General features: G+C 44.4%; 1 protein-coding gene and 1 long non-coding RNA gene across 2 annotated transcripts in view; one reads left to right on the forward strand and one right to left on the reverse strand.

The window, feature by feature from the left end:
• The window catches only part of CHN2 (chimerin 2), a 174821-nt gene extending 161522 nt beyond the window's left edge, over window positions 1-13299 (reverse strand). The window contains exon 1 of the mRNA XM_069772520.1: window positions 12924-13299. Within this exon, the coding sequence (XP_069628621.1) occupies window positions 12924-12972 (49 nt within the window). The 5' untranslated portion in view covers window positions 12973-13299. The remainder of the gene's footprint in view (window positions 1-12923) is intronic.
• LOC138682329 (uncharacterized) lies at window positions 12617-15555 on the forward strand. The gene is made up of 3 exons (XR_011322437.1): window positions 12617-12861; window positions 15334-15400; window positions 15495-15555. It is a non-coding gene; the product is annotated as an uncharacterized lncRNA (long non-coding RNA).
• Window positions 15556-16867: the final 1312 nt, after the last annotated feature.

Raw genomic sequence — 16867 nt, forward strand, 5'->3', positions numbered from 1 at the left:
ATTGATTTTAATTTTAGTCCCTGGTAGTAGCTGAGGGGTTCCATTTTTCTGCACAGTTTCTTCCCAGTTATGAAACAGGTGCTGTGAGGATTAGTTAAGTGTCTATAGAATGAAGAAAAAAAAATTTTTTTTAAAAGATCCTGCTGTTAAGCTCTTTACGATATAGCATATCCAGTACCTTTAGAGTTAACATACTTACAAATCCTGGACAGTGATGGAGTTTCTTTCTATAAAACATCCCGTTTGGATGAATTTGTGTACACTTATGTTTTCTAGACACTGTGATGCTTTCAATCAATACACTACTGCCAGGAGTCAGTGTGCAGTTTTCTAAAGCAGCTTAAGAGGTGAAGCTGAAAGCCTTTTCCTGTAAAGTGAAAGTAAATTACACTACTCAATTACACTTACAATCATTTTATATTGATTTTTTTCTTCCTTAATTTTTGAGAAGTCTGTTTTGATAAGCTTATTATGCATATTGATAAGACAAATCAATTATTTTAAAAAAATCAACCTGAACCAGACTCCCCCTCATTTTCACCATTTAGGCTACAGTACTTGCCAATAACTGTGAATAATATAAATTTTAAATTACACTCTTCAGTGAATATATTTATTACTGTCATATCTGAGCAAGAGGAAGCAATTGCAATACCAAGTGATGACGCGTACTCATCAAACCAAAAGAGATCAAAGGATCTGAAACAAATACAAGACAGAAAAGGCTTTCATGAGCCAAAGCCCTCTGCAGCAATTCTTTGAAGACAACGTGCCTCCTCCTTCTTAGTTAGCAGAATTAAAGTCGACACAGCTCATGGGAGGTAAATTCCTGCTATTTTCCTAAACATTCTCATTCCTCTTATTTTCTTAAACATACACACGCATTTTGACACAAGTAATTAACAACAGTGTGCCAATTCTTCACCATTTTGACTGTAGTTTACACCCACTATCCTCATGCTTCCACCATTCTTCAAGTTACAAGATTTTGGGGCTCCAAACTGTCATTTATTCTATATTTATACAGCTACCAACCTCCCTGTGGCCTTTTCACACAATCTTTATATAAATATATGTCAGCATAAATGAAACAACAGTAATTATAATAACCTGTTCAACAACATTCAGCAAAGTAGACCTCCAATCCTGACTGCACCTCTTAACGTGCATGATATGAACAGTTCTAACTAATAATGACCTGTTCTGTTTAGCAAAGTTTTACTCTGAAATAAATCATCTTTATCTTCACGTCATTTTATTCTTTTGTAGTTTAACCGTCATGTGATCAGCTCGTGTGCTAAACAACACAAAACTAAATAAAAGAAAAAAACCCTTGAAAATGGCAGGTTCAGGTTTAAGCTTCTGATGTCAAGAATGCATTATGTCTCTGAAAAAAGGGAGCAACAAGCTTTCAAGAATATATCGAGCAGAAACAAAAACAAAAGAAAAGAGAAGCTTACCATTACTCGACAAATAAGTATAATTAACACTATACCTCTACACCTTTCAAGTCAATGATCTACATTACTTTAACTTAACTGAATAGTGTTCAGGAATAGCTGTTCCAGAATAACAATTTCATAATATTTCCATATCTGAACATTTTTTCTCGTTATAGCTCTTAAGACCTTTTTTTTGAAATATTTTTTTATGTGCAAACAAGCCCATATATAACCTGTACACATCTGCTAAATTTTGTAGTTCTAGAAGAAATCACACAGTATGTGTTGATTTCTTAAGTGGCCAGTGCTTAAAGATTTACTGTTATATTAATCATTAAAAATAATACACTTAACTCTTCAGGTTTGCACTTAAATTTCATTTTTTTCAGGTTTATTTTAAAAATCAATGGTATAAGGCAATTTAATGGATTTGGGAGGAGAATTTCTTGAGTTTTCTTTCTTGGAGCTTATTGAATGCACTAATCCATCACTTCTGAAAGGAAATAAAACAACTGTTTAGCAATGCGCAACAGCACTACCCAGCAACGCTACCCAACAGCATGCCCAGAAAACCTCTTTGGTTTATGTCCACGATACTTTTTCAAATTGCAGGAGAAATCACACAAACTGCAATATGGAAAGCTGCCACAGTGGTCACTCCAGGCACTGCATCAATGGAAACGCACCTCTTGAAGAGTTCCATAAAAACCTGAAACCTCCTATCCTAGAAATCATACTGTATCATGTGTGTACCTAAAATGCTACCGCAGCATAGGATGCTTCTTCACTTTGACAGTCAACTGTTGGTTCAGTCGGAGGAAAGAAGGTTATTACCTAATTTTTCATGGCCAGCAACTGGTGCTTTCAGGTATGCCTTAGAGCTCCCCTGCTTGTGCGCTCACTCAGAAACACCAAATAAGGCCTGAACCCAGCATTCAACATTTTGTATCAGACCTAAGGCTTTTCTCTCCCATATGCTTAGACATACTCATCTACTACCAAAATGACCAGAGGTTCTACATTAAAAACCTGTAAAATTCTCCCTCTGTTAAATAATATGGTCTCATAGAGCAACCCACTTCGTGAAGAGTTCAGGATCCTGTATTCTCTCTGTACAACATCAATAAAAACATCTCTTTTTCCTGTCTAGGTAATTTCATAAATTCTCACCAATTTGACATCTACTTACCTCCATCCTCCAGTTCATCCGTTTTATTTCTCAATGGTTTACTGATTTAATGCTGGTTTTAGTGTCATAATGGAAGAAGAGAAAAAAGCATGCCTGTCAGTCACTATTTCCATAGCTTTAATTTGTCTCCCAGCCTCAAGTGCTCACTCAGGAGCACTGAAGTTTCATCCATGACAGCCAGTTCTATTTAAGTCATTATTTACTGTTATTTTCTAAACTTAAGCAAAATTTCCAACATACACTGATACGTTAGAGACAAATGAGCACTAGGAAGCTTAGAAGTGAAATTCATCTTTCCATTTTTGTTAAGACATCAAAGGGTTCAATATTCTTTCAGTAAATAAGTTCATCAACGCAAAACAATCTAACTACATGCTTCAGATTGCAAAATAAAACAAATACAGAGCTATCACAGCATGATGCTAAAAGCTGTCCGTCATCTTGGTTTGCCTGGCAGGAGATCAGTAGTTATAGAGAGCATGCTCTCTCAAGAAGCAGGTATTTAGACAAATGATATATAATTTAAGTCTTGTACATAATCCTTGGAAATTCATCACCAATAAATTGACATGTTCTATACATATATGATGTAAAGGCACTGAATATTAAATATGTTATGTACCAGTACTTGGAGGAGAGGAGGTTTACTATGTAGCCTACAATAATTTGCCCCATCATAACAGCAGACATTGCTTTAATGGAAACTGCATAAAAATACTCCGATAAGCAACTACCCAGTCCTGCAAGCTGCTGATTTACTACCTCAATGCAGTGGGAACAGGAGGTACCAAGCAGCTTGAAGGGTCAGGACTTAATACGTTGTGCTCATAATAGGTTTTTCATTTAAAAAAACAAACTCTTGTACAAATAATTAATTCAGCTTTATGACACTTCTGTGCACTACAGAAATTTGATTGCAATATTCAATTTTTTTGTAAAGCCCTAAATCTTGGAACTTTGAGGAACCTTATATGAAAAACTCTGCTCTAGGTCTTAAAAGTTCATTAATTGCTAGCCTTAATACTGGAATCAAAAAGAATGAAATGTGACCCAGCTGTAGCTGGGTCATAAATCCAGCTGGGTCATACACTCATAAAGCAAAGGAGAAGAAGGAAAAAGCTTTTCAATCAAAGGAAGAAAGGGTTTGAGACAAATCTATATACTGTTCTATGCAGCATACTTTTAGTAAGGTTTTCCTATCTGGTCTCCTTGAAACTCAGGGGTGGGTTTTGGTTTTGGTTTTAACCTGCAACACAGCATGTCAACATCCCATATTTCAAACCTACCCCATTTTTTTCCCCTCTTTTAGCTCTTCACTGTAGAAAGCAGGACCTAGAATTCATGGCATGCTGACTCAGCAGTACCTCTACCAGCTATATACATAAGAACAGCAACGCCAGGTCAGACTGGTAGATTATCTTGCAAAGTGACTATCAGTGGATACCTAAAGAAGTGTAAAAGGATACAGTGGGCATATAGCATATATATTTCATTAGTTTCCCAGCCTACGTACAGCTCAGAGACTTTAGACAGAAGTGATGTTGTTGTGTTTAACAGCAGCAGATGGATCTTTCTCCTGTAAAGTTATCTAAACGTGCTAACAGCCCACATCAGCCACTAGCATCCCTAATTTTCCATGCCAAAGAGGTCCACAGCTTACATATGTCTCTGTGCTAGGAAGTACCTAACCCTGAACTCTTAAACAGGATAGGATATGGTTCACTATTAAGTTACACATGTTTGCACACAATATAACTGCTTCAAAATGGGAGATACAATGGCTGGCACTGCCTGCAGGGCCACAGCACTGTATAATATGCAGAAATAGCACAGTGCTACATGCACACAAAGGTAGGGCTCAGCCACACAAAAAAACATACAACTGCCTTTAACAGCAACCACATAGATGCCTTGGAGAAGCTGAAAATGGAAGGATCTCTCTGGGTCTCTCATGATCCCCTCATCCTTTCCTCTTTCCTTTGGGGCACTCTGATCTAGTTTAGTGGGGAATTAAGGCAGAACCAGTGCAGTTTCACACAGTAGAAAAATATTACAACAGATACTCCATGTCTTTGGACTGCAAACTTAATGTTGAAAGAGCTGTCGGACTTCTTTTGCTTTTGAACACAGCACAGGCCCTCTGGCACGTTGTATATTGCTGGAGCAGAAGCAGCACCTTCTCCCAGGAACCACCTGCCTTCGCAGTGGCTGTGCCCAGTATGCCTGTACATGATGTGTGCTTGCCATTTTTCTTCCTTGCCGTAACACAAAGCCAAACATTTAACCAATTGATCTGTCAAGATAAGACAAATTTTTAGCAATTAAACATCTGCTCAACAAGCTGAACCTCATTTACAAACTGAGGTCTCCATCTCTTCTAACATTCAATTTTCTTCTGTGATGAAATAAAAAGTATAACACCAAAAATGCACTTCATAACACGTTGGGTTTTTTAAAAGCTACAAGCAATGTTTAAACAGTCAACAAGAAAGTGAGAAGAAGGAGAGGAATAGCTACATGACAAGCTTCTAAGAAGAAATTGAGAAATGTGACTTGACACACAGGTCGCAGCAGGTGACACGTGACTTACTGATGATAAGAAAGGGCCCACCTAGTACTTTCTACACTGTCAGTAATAATACCATACCGGAGACACCTTGTCCCAGGGGAATTGGGCTGCCTGATAAAGATATACTCAGAACAGATGTCTTATTTACTGAACTAATTCTTTTGTGATGACCTTTATCAATAATACCAGAAGCAAGGTGTGCAACACTTGTGCATTCCTCTGAATTTTAAAAATCCTTTAACCTCTCCTTACCTTACCAAACACATCAGCCTGTGCTGTCAAGTTTCAACCTATTCATTGGCAAACTTTAAAGCGTGTTAAAGTTACAAGGATGCATTGCAACATCAGTTTCCTTCTACCAGGATACACTCAGCCTCCAGCCCTGGGATTTGGATTATTGCTGAGTAAAACAGGGTGATGAAACTATTATTGCTGAATTGCGCATGATTCATAGTTGGTAATAACCACCTCCAATGTAAAATCCAAATTTACATTCTCATAATCAAAGGTCAGAAAAAGACAGCAAGAATGGGTCATTATTCATAGCAGTTAAAACTATACATTTACACTAGCTACTGTATATAATTCTTAGACAAACTGTGACTACACCTATGAAGAATGTGATATACACAGAATTACAGATTTATAGCTTCTTGTATAAAACCTGCTACATTTCCCTGCAACAAAAGCTTTTTCATGCAATATTAATGTGCCATTCCTTAACACACAGTTCTCCAAATATTTAATCTCCTAAGTATCTCCTCCTTTTGTAGGAGAGAAGAACAAGTGACAACAGACTGGCTCCCCAGCATGGGAACACCTTCTGCCAGCACTCAATGTTGCAAGCAAGGCGAATCCAGCCACTGTTGCCCTTTAGCCAAAGGTATGTTTATAAACAAAGCAACTGTAAAAAAAAAAATAAAATTCTTTGTCTAAAACCCCAGGTTTAAGACTTAACCTATGCACCATAATAGCCAAATTATTATAATCTGAAACATGTAAAACATTATGGGCACAGGCATACAAGAGGACTGTGTATGATACGCACTAACGTAAAATATTCCTGCCTATAATCGCTCAGCATTTGGCATTATCTAAGCCTCCTTAGAACCATCAAACAGAAGGCAAGAACCTGTCAATTGAACTGGTATCCAAAAAGGTCATCATCATGACAGCATGAAAGACTGTTTGTCTGATCCTCCACATATGTCTTTGAGACAAGCAGATCCGTAAGAAGAATAAGACTTTTGCTTCACAGAGTACCAATACAAGCTAAATTGGGAAGCAGACATGCATTGTACTGGTTTCCAGGCTATTTTATTCTCAGTAATCACAGTCTATACATTCAGTAACTAACTGTTGAACCAATCGCTGTAGCAGAATGGGGTACTTTGGCATTTTTCCCTTTTGAATTTTTATTATTTTTAATAAGAATGGTAAGTTCTTTATAATCATCAGATACAAAAGACTTCAGCTTTAATTTAGAGCAAGAACACCCTGGCCAGCAGAAGCTTGGCATGAGGAACAGAAATAAAAAGCACTCTTATTGCCCTTTAAAAATCAAAAGTAGCACCTTATCAGCATAATGGCAGCATTATTTAAATAGCTTTCATGCGCCACTTTCACAACACTATTTCTATTAAATCATTGAGAATAAACATCTATTTTCATTTACTAATCTTTTTCCCAATTAGAATCTCTCTGGATCTGTGTACAATAGTAATTTCATTTCTTCTCACTTGCTTGCATCTTAATTAAAATCAGCCTATGTTGACTTTCATTTTTATAATATATCTGCCTATTTCACATCATAGCACCTTCATGACCCCCAGAGAGTCATGAGCCTTTAATATTTTATTTTGACCTTGTTAAGTTACTGGAACCATCAAAGATTTTTCTTCTTCCCTCAGTAAGCATTTTTTTATCCTTCTCGAAACACAGGGTGTGTGTGAAAACACATAGTTGAGAACTATGCCGCCTTTAAACAACATATCTCTGTTCATCTATTTACAAAATAAAATTTGTTGCCTTTCAATTTATTACAAGAATTAGTTTATGAACCATAAACTTCATTACTAATTAAATGAGGATCACTGCTTAAATGATACTTAAAGGCCTTTTCCCCTGAGCTTCAGGACAGAAAAACAGTTTTCGATTTTCAATTAAAAAAAGGATAATTCATCATTAATTGGCGATTGGTGGTCATCTTCTACATAGGTATCTGCGTTTACAAAAGCAGGGAGTTTGTAGGGAGAAGCAGTATCTTTTATCAGAGCAGCAGACACAGCTGAAAAGCAAAAATGCCCAATGAGACACACAAGCCCTTCTCCAGGCCTGCAGCAGAAAGCTTGCCTATGTGTTTCAACTCCATCATCTGGTCTAATAACAGGTATTACTTGAAACGCGCACAGCACATGAAGAAGCATCAATTCAGATGGGAAGCAGAAAGGTCCAGAGCTATCCCTTCAGCCTAACACCTGCAAATTTATCTTTGGAGCTCGTAGAAAACACAAAATACTGGGTACACTGGCACATACATTTATATGTTTGCCTTGGGTCTTCGCCCAAATTCTCCCAGAGTTAACCACTCTCACAGCACAGGCTCAGACTCAGGCAAAGGTTTTGGCACAGTCCAAGTCCTGCGGGAGGAGAAAGCCTGATTACAAGCTATTGTTTAGCAGACTCATATTTGCATTTACCTTCAGTGTGGACCCTTACACGATAGATACCCCAAGCTATCTAACCTATCCACCCGTTACAGGGAGACTACCTGGCAGAAGACTTTTCAAGCAGAGCTCAAAGCCTTAAAGGCAGCTGGCATTTACAGCCACTTCACACTAGCTTTGGATGGCACAACTGCGCAGAGGCCGAGACATCCAGCGCCGAGGAATACCGCTGCATGGACCCCAGCTGGGAAGCATGCTGGATTTTTTGCTCCTTAGAGAAGCAGAGCAGGCACAGCCACAAAGGTCCCTTCACTCAAGCCTGTATTTACATTCCAGAAAGCAGAGCCTCAAGTTCATCAGTTGTCTTATGATCAGTATTTGGCTACCGGGTGGAGGAAACTGGATGCAGCTGGTGATAAAGTACAAGAGGTAAATTGTTTGCCAGGAAAAAGCTGAAAAGTTTCAACAACAACAACAAAAAGTTTAAAAAAAGAAAGATCAGAATGAGTGAGAATAAGGGTCAATACTAAGATGGGGAGTGGCAAGGGAATATGTCTATTTTAAGGAGAAAGCAGCATGAAGGAAAGCATAGAAACATGCATGGTCCTCTTTAGAGGATAGGAGAGAAAGAAAAGATGCTGCTTGTGGCTGAATCAGCACTTCATCTAGGGAGAAGAACAAAATTTAGGGGCTTGCAAGGAATACAGCTAATAGATCACCTGGGCATGTGCTATAGAAAAGATTACAGGAAAGTAAAGTGGAATTCCCAGTGGAAGTAATTACAATTTCAGCACTTCATATGCTGTGCAGATTTACCCAAGGTCCAAAGAAGAATACTTAATTTGACTGCTTATCATGCCAACCTTCTTCCCTTAGAACAGCATACCTCTTTCTCCCGCAGCCACCCTCAAACATGACTGTTGGTAGTCAGAGAAGCTTAAGTTCTGTCACCAAAAGCAGAGAGCTATATATGAAGAAATACAATACAAATACCCATGGTTCTCCTGTAAGGTTTGTTAGTAGTGAGTGCTAGCTTACTGAAAAAAATCCTTCACAGGATCCTGTCAGATGGGGCCCATGACAAGTACCTAATATTATCGAGCCTATAATTAACACCCTCACAGTGGCTGTTGAGACGAGTACACAGACCACAGACACGAGCTCTGAAGGAGGGACGGGTTCTCTAGCTGTGAGAGCAAAGAAGCAGCAGACTCCTAAGTACAAATACTTGCTTTACCATTAGTTGATAGCTGAAGTCACAGCTCTCCATGCATGTTAGCTCCCCATCTGTACAACAGCTACATCTAACCACCCTGCCATGTCACTGTGCAGGTAGTGCTTATAAACGACCACTCCAGGAGAGAACCAAATTCTGGTCTTTAATGTAGACACAAGTTCAAGTGAAGACTGCAAAACCCACCTGCATACTTACAGAAACATAAGTGGGCAAGCAGAATATCTACACCATACAATTCTTGGGCAGCTTCCTCACATTAAACATATTTGAGCTGTTTAACATTTTTTCTCATTGACACGAATCACGGGGAATTGAAACAGAAATGTTACATCGCAAATGGTCACTCGCAGTAACGCATTCTCAGGCTTCAGCAGTCAGTATTCACAAGCAGGCTTTCCAACCCCCCGGGGCCTAATCTGACTACTTTGTTCCTACAACACATCTGTGCTCAGCTGTAAAGAAGAGTAGAGGTGGACCCTGTCTAAGGAAGGAGAATTATCTGTATTTTAAGAAAGGTAGGTAAGAGAGAGAAGAAATCATCCCTTTAAAAAAGTGAATGAAAATTCCCATCTGCCACTCAAACTCCAATTTCAGCTACTATCACTCACTCAATAAATCCTTTTACTCCTGTAAGACGGATTCTAGCTAACCCTTGCCTTTCCATACAGGCAATAGAGGCTAACCAAACTCTTGATGTGAACAGAAGGAACCTGGAGATGCTCTGTACCACACTGTGTTCAGATAGGCCAGAATCTGGCTATCAACCAGTTCAGCTTGTACTCATGCATATGCAGGTCAGCTATTACCTCCAGAAGTTCTTAAAACAAACAAGTCACCTATAACTTCTCAAGTATCATGCCCTAGTGCTCAAACACAACCACATATTTGGATGCTATAAACACTAAGGACAGAAGCATGGCAGATCTTCTGTTGTCACCTCAAAACAACAGCAAACCCTAACAGCGGTCTCAATCTTGAATTATTTATATGGTCTCAAGATGACCAGCTTTATTTCTTCTCAGAACGTTTGTATATGAGCTTTTTTTTAAAAAAAAAAAAAAAAAGACATGCTTTGCTGAAGCTAAAAATGCATTTGCAAATACAGTAATTGTTTCTAGATTATTTCAAGATCTGAAAGGATTACATAAGCAATGCTTTAATTTGGCTTCAGAAGTTCCCTATGAGGTGAACAAACACTAAACTGCTCTTAAAGATAGGAAAAAGATCCAGCAACACATTACACAGCTCGATCAAGGCCAAGCATCAAGTCAATGGTAGAGCTGAGTCCTGTAGCATGGTATTCTGCTATCAACGACAAACTTCACTTCCTTTTTCCATTAGTAAAATGTATTGCGATACTATAACCTTCCCTCTCCTGTGGAATAGAAATAATTATACTGTTTGGAAGTCTTTATATTGGTAAGTTAAACATACATATAAATTCTACCAAATGAAATTTAAAAGCAAGACTGTTTGGTTAGATTATGTAAACAATATGCTCTAAGCCTTGCTGAGTTCTGAGAACTGAAACCACAGACAGCCAAAATACAGCTGCACACAGTCAGATACGGTGGGTCTGCTAATATTGGAAACTTTATCACGCTGCAGCAAATTTAACTTCTGATTAGTATGTGCACAGAAGCAATATAGACTGAATGCACTGGAACAAAACCAAAAACCACTCCAAGGTTGTAAGTTACAAAAGCCAAGGGCACTCAGTTATTTTATGAAGCACTTGACAATATTTATTAGTTGTACTACTGTGGCATCTAAGAGCCCCAAGCACGGGCCAAGGCTCAGCTGTGTTCATGCTTGCAAAAATACAGAACAAAAGATAAACCATAAACTGCTGTAGGCTGTAGCTAAGGGCTTCATACAAAGCAGGATACTGTCGAGTGCCAAACCCCCTGACTTTTGAGTATGTACCTCTAAAGCCCAGGGTTCAGTTCCTCGGCTAGATGTTAAGTTTGGTGCTAGATTCACCTGCTGGGTGGGAGGCCACCTGGAGTTAGCTGATACCAACTGCTCGGACCAAGGATGTGCCCAAACTCCCACTCTTCCCTGCGGTTCAGGCATTTGAACCAAGACTGCAAGGGAGACACGTCTGTCAATTCAGGAGACAGATCCGGGAGCCTAGATTCGGTAAAGCCAGAGGGGATTCAGAGGTATGCACTCAGCATCCTTTCTCAGAAGCTGGAACAGTATGCAAGCAAGACCTTGAGATTCGTGGAGCAAGGAAGCTATGCACATGGGGGACATGCTTCTGCAGCTTAATGGTTAGAGCACCAAGGAAGAGAGTCCCAGGTATCCAGTCCAGGCTTTTAGGGTTGTTTCTGGGTTTATCAAATAACTTAGATGTAAAAATATACAAACTATCCATAAAATAAAATTCACATTGCCCAAACGAGTACCTTAACTACCAAGCTATTGAGTTGGGTTCACTCTTGCTTGTTTTCGCTCCGGTACTGTGACTCTTGCATTGCAAGCGTGAACACAAGGCAGACCTTCTCATGCCTACTTCTTTCAGTCACTTTCTAGTTAAGGCAATTAGAGCTCACAAGGTCTGTGGTTTTTATTAAAAGAGTTGGAATAAATATTAATTTTAGGACCCAGTTCTTTCTTTGGATCTGGCTGTAAGTGTCGCACGCTGGAACAGTGACCTAGAATAAGCTGTGTAAGTCACATACACCATCTTTTAAAAAACCACAGCTGCTTATTGCTTTTAAATTTGTGTTTTTCTACAGTTACACTGATAGTCAAAGGAGCTTGTCTGCTTTTCGCAGCACATACTGCTATGTTTAAGAAGCGCTCTTACAGACTCTCAATCTGGCACCTCAAATAAAACACTGAGTCACAAGTCCCTCGAACCCCGAAGTTGTTCATCCCGCTATTTACTCGTTCAGCCCACTAAAATGCCAGGAGATCCCTCCCCGCCAGTTTCTCATAACTTAAATATTAAAACGACTGAGCTAAGAAGCAGGCGGTGGCACCGTTCTATCACTGCTTTCAATTTCAGGCTGCCTCGCTCAGAAACGCAGCGTAACTTTTCTGTCTTCCTGCGGCTCTGCAGCGGAGCCAGCCCTCCCCGTCAGGAGGACGGCAAGCCGCACCACACCGCCTCCCACCCCAGCACCCCCAAAACCCCCCAAAAGCCCCGCAGACCCGCGCACGGCCCCCGCGGCCGAAACCCCGGGGCGGTTTTTCACCCGGCGCTTTTTTCCTCCGGATCGGGAACCGAATCGTTCCCCGCACTGCAGAAGTACTCGAACCGCCCTCAAACCAAGGGGCAGGTCTGGCAGTCTCCGAGCGGCGGGGCACCCCCCGCCCGGCCCGCGCAGCAGCCGCGCAGCACACCGCGCCGAGGTGCGACGCGGGGCCGGTCCCGCTCCCGCTCCCGCTCCCGCTCCCGCCCCGCGGGGACCGCGCCAGAGGACGCCGGTCAGCAGGGCCAGGTGGTCTCCGAACGCCCTCGGCCACCCAAGCCCCGAGGCGGGGGCTCCCGCGAACGTGCCGGCCGCGGAGCTCCCCTCGCCCCCGCCCCACACAAAGGCACGGCGGGGAGGCGAGCCGGGCCCCGCCGCGCCTCCCCCGTCCCGGCTCCCCTCGGCGCCCCCCCCGGCGCCGCCTGAGGGACAGCCGGCCCCGGGCAGGGGCATCGCCGCCCCCCCGGGGGAGAGCCCGCGCGGGGCTCGGGGACCACCGCGGCGGCTGCCGGCGGCGCTCGGGGCCGGCGGGACGGCGAGGCGCTCTGCAGACAGGTAGCTCTCCCTGCTAAAATGGAGGGAGGGGAGAAAATGCGGCGCTCGCCGGAGAAACTTACCGGAGGAAACCGACGAGCCGGACAAACTGGAGTTACTGGATGCGGCCATGGTCCCTCCTCCTCGCCCCTTAGGTGCGAGCCCCGCGTCGGCCCCCGCTGCTGTCCGGCCGCCGCTGCCGCCAGCCCATCGCAAAGTGCCGGAGCCGCGCCGCGCCGAGCCGCCGCCGCAGCCCGCGCTCGGCTCCCCGCGCCGCCGGGGAGCGGGTGGCGGCGGCGCCCCGCCGAGGCGCTGCCGGCCGCTCTCCGGGGCCGGGCGAAGCCGCTCGGCAGGTCAGGGAAGAGGCCCCGCGGCGCTCCCAGTGCCTCCCTCCGCCTGGGGAGCAGGGCTTACCTTGTGACGGGGACGGGAGAGCCGCCCTGCCAGCGCCTTCCCGCGCCTCCTCCCTTCCCTTCCCTTCCCTTCCCTTCCCGTCCCTTCCTTCCCTTCCCCGCCTCCTCGCGGGCAGCGCTGACAGCCCGCCGGGGGGACCCGCCGCCGCCCGCCGCAGCTCCCCTCACGCACACAAAGGAAGCGGCGGCGCTGCCGGCCGGGCTGCCGGCCCCGGCTGAGCGGGCAGGGTGGGTCCCGCGCGGGCGAGCCCCGGCGGCGCGGCAGCCCCGCCGAGCGGCGGCCAAGCCCCTTTCCGGCGGCCGCCGCCGCCTGGCACGGGGCTGGCGGCGAGCGCGGCTCCTGCCATGTGCCGGCGCCCGTCCCGCCTGGCCCGGCGGGGCGGCAGCGCCTGTTGAGCGCCTCGGCCCGGCGCCCCCCTCGGCGCTGCCGCAGCGTGGGCTCCCCGTCCCGCGGGCGCGGCGCCCCGCCGCCCCGGGCCGCCCCGCCGCCCCGGGCCGCCGGAGACCCCCGCTGGAGCGGGGCTGCGCACCTGGGGCCGGGCTTCGGGGGCGCCCCCGCCGCCCTTTGTCCGCCTCCTTCCTCCGCGGGTTGCCCTGCGCCCGCGCGGCTCTCCTCCTCCCGCCTGGCACGCTCCCACACTCACTTTTCTCCCCCCCCTTTTTTTTTTTCCTTTCCTCCCTCCTGCCATCCGTTTTCTTAGAAGTCCAGGCCAACACCAACACCGTGCTCTCCCTGTCAGGTGCGCAGCAGAAGCGGCAGGCGCTGCCGGCCACAGTTGGGACCTGCTCCCACACCCACGCCCCCGGCCTCCGCACCGCTCCCGGGCCCGGTGGCTCTGGGGGGACACGGGGGGCATCGGCCAGGCCGGCTGGCAGCCGCGCAAATAGGACACGGCGGTTCTGTGGCAGACCAGCCTGGGCCACTGCCCTGCGTCTTAATGGGCAAGTGGGAAAGAGGAAGAGCCAAGAAAGCATCACTTGGAGGCTTCCTCTTGTCGACTGCCCTTCAGGTTTCCTTCGCAGTGCGGTACCGCCAGCCAAAGCTTCCATCTCATTTCATAAAATGAGGGTGAGAAGGCTGCAGGAAGGTGGTCAGCTGCCATGCGGTTGTCAAAAGCCGAGTGGCATGGCAAAGTCTTGCTGGCACGGGTTCCGCCCAGAAGCCTACAACCCGTTTGCCTCGATGGAGGCTTATGGAAAGCCTTCCATGTTTTCGCAACCGAGAGTCTGTAACGCAAAGTTACTTCGGGGCAAGCGAGGAAGCGCATTAAAGTTTCTTTGGCAGACTAAGCCTTACCCACCCAGCCACACAGCGTCTCCAACGGGCGTGCAAACCGCCTGCCCTCTCTGCAACCCGCACCCGGCCGCTTCCCTCTCTGCCGGAGCCGAGAGACAACCCGGGCTCCCTAGACCCTGCAGTCAGTTCCCGTTTTTTCCTGGGGAAAACCGGTACCGGGACCCCCTCTAGCGGCAGAGACGCCGGCAGCAGCGATCCCCGCAGCCGCGGCGAGCGGGACCGCCGGGTCCCACACCCCGCGTGGGATTCCTGCCGGCAGCTTCAGGGACGCGGCTGAGGCCAGCTTGCGTCTCCGGGTTTTATTTTGTAGGGACGGCTTGCTCCCTATGAGAAGGAACGAGCTTTAAACGAAGCTTTAGCACTAGCTCTTATTAAATCTGTAAATGGCCATGTGACGGACGCAACAACAGGACGGGCGTCTCGCTGCTTTTTGGCCTTTGGCCAAATGTCGCGTGTCACGCATTTTAAAGATTGAATGCTGAGGACAAAATGAGAAAGGCAGGAAGTTCTTTTAAGTCCTGGATTAGGTCATAAAACCAGGCTGATACCTGGGATGTAGGAAAATACTCTAGTAATATGGTAAACATCAAGATTGTATCAGTAAATTCTCCACTTGCAGAGTACGTGATGTGTTGAAGTGGTATTCGCTTGTCTCCTACATGTTTGTTTTTTCTGCTCCTCCTGCTATATCTTTCTTTCTAGTATTTGTCTCCTTGTAGTCTGTTATAAGTCTTTGTTTTTCCCTCCATAATCTAGTGCTGTCTTGCCCTCATGTCTCTCCAGCAACTGTTGGAAACCTGTCTCATATGATTGGTGAAATACAATGCTGGCAGAATCTGCAGGGAAACAGGTAAATAACCTGAAAGAGAGAAAAAAACCCCTCACTGCTGAGACTTTGCAGACAAGAAAGAATTTTCATAATTAATTTTCAATTATCTTTGCAGCTGTAGATCTGGATAAAGCAAGAGAGGAATTTCTTCAGAGAATGACTACTCCAGGTATTCCAATAATTGCAAATGCATTATTTTCTGTCCAAAGTCAGTGAGTCTGAATATGTCTGGTTATGAATGGGTGTACCATTAAAGGACAGGCAACTGTTGATAATCTTTGTGATAATAGCAGGTATGAGGTTGTGTAATCTCAATTTCCACAACATTGACATGTAAATTAATAAAGTTAAGTGAAATGAAGATGAAAAGATGAAAAGAAATTCTTTTGCGTTGCAAGACAGGATGGCCTTTTTCTTGTTAGTAGCAAAGAACATAAAAGCCATGAAATTGGAGTGGAAATTAGTAGATCAAAGGGGAAGCAAATTTAAAAGAAACAAATGTAGCCTTGTTGTGTGTAAAAAGTGGGAAGTGAAGACAATGCAATCAAATCTCAGTTCTGTTTTACAGAAACTTTGAACAGATTCTGTCCTGGTCTAGTTTGTGCAGAGCCCAGATTTATCCATTACTAGTAGTGGAAATGCTCAGATAACAAGAATAAACTTTAAATTGTAACCTAGATGCTCTCTTTGATGTAGACTATTCCTGGGCTTTCCACAAGTATATGCTTCATATAAGCCTGATAAAAATCTTCCACTTTGCGGTCCCTATAGAACTAAATGTAGTGCCTGCTTGCATGTTATCTGCACTTTTACTAGAAGTCCCAGCTTCCAAAAGTTTTGAGGAACTCAGAAAAATCACATTTCCTTATGTATGACCTTAGAAACCCCCCATGGATGGACGCTGCCATTGACATTAACAGAGGCTTGCAAATGAAAAATACCAAACTGTATGCTTTGTATTATGCGTGAGAAAGATCTGAAAGCTTTCCTGGTTTTCATTCCTGGGGAAGATTCCTTGAAGATTTCCTTTCTTCTAGATTGGTTCAATGCAGTTTTTACTGACCGAGTTTCAATGTTTGGGGTTTTTGAGTGGGTTTTTTTGGCCCCCCCCTCCTTTTTTTTTAAGGAAGAGATTAGGGAATTTGTCAACGAAAAAAGATTTAACAAACCAGTCCTCAGTCTATACCTAAATTCCAAAGAAGTGACTGCCTGCCTCATGCTAAGGCCCAGCTAGCAACACGGTACTTGAAATAACATTAAATTCACTGTGGAAAAGGCCGTTGTATTCCAAAAGCTGATAGATGTGGGAAGCCCAAAGTAATAGTTGGAAGATTAAAGGAACTCAGAAGCATTGCTGCTTGTTTCCAAAGAAATCTGTGAAAATATCTAAAAAGTTTCTCCAAACTTTCGGTGTACTAAGTTATTTCTGTACCCTAACTTTCCACTCTCATACTTCTGCATGGTAGGATTCCTATTCAAGCTAGAGTT

The sequence above is a fragment of the Haliaeetus albicilla genome, chromosome 2, assembly GCF_947461875.1.
Source record: "Haliaeetus albicilla chromosome 2, bHalAlb1.1, whole genome shotgun sequence".
Taxonomy (NCBI): domain Eukaryota; kingdom Metazoa; phylum Chordata; class Aves; order Accipitriformes; family Accipitridae; genus Haliaeetus; species Haliaeetus albicilla.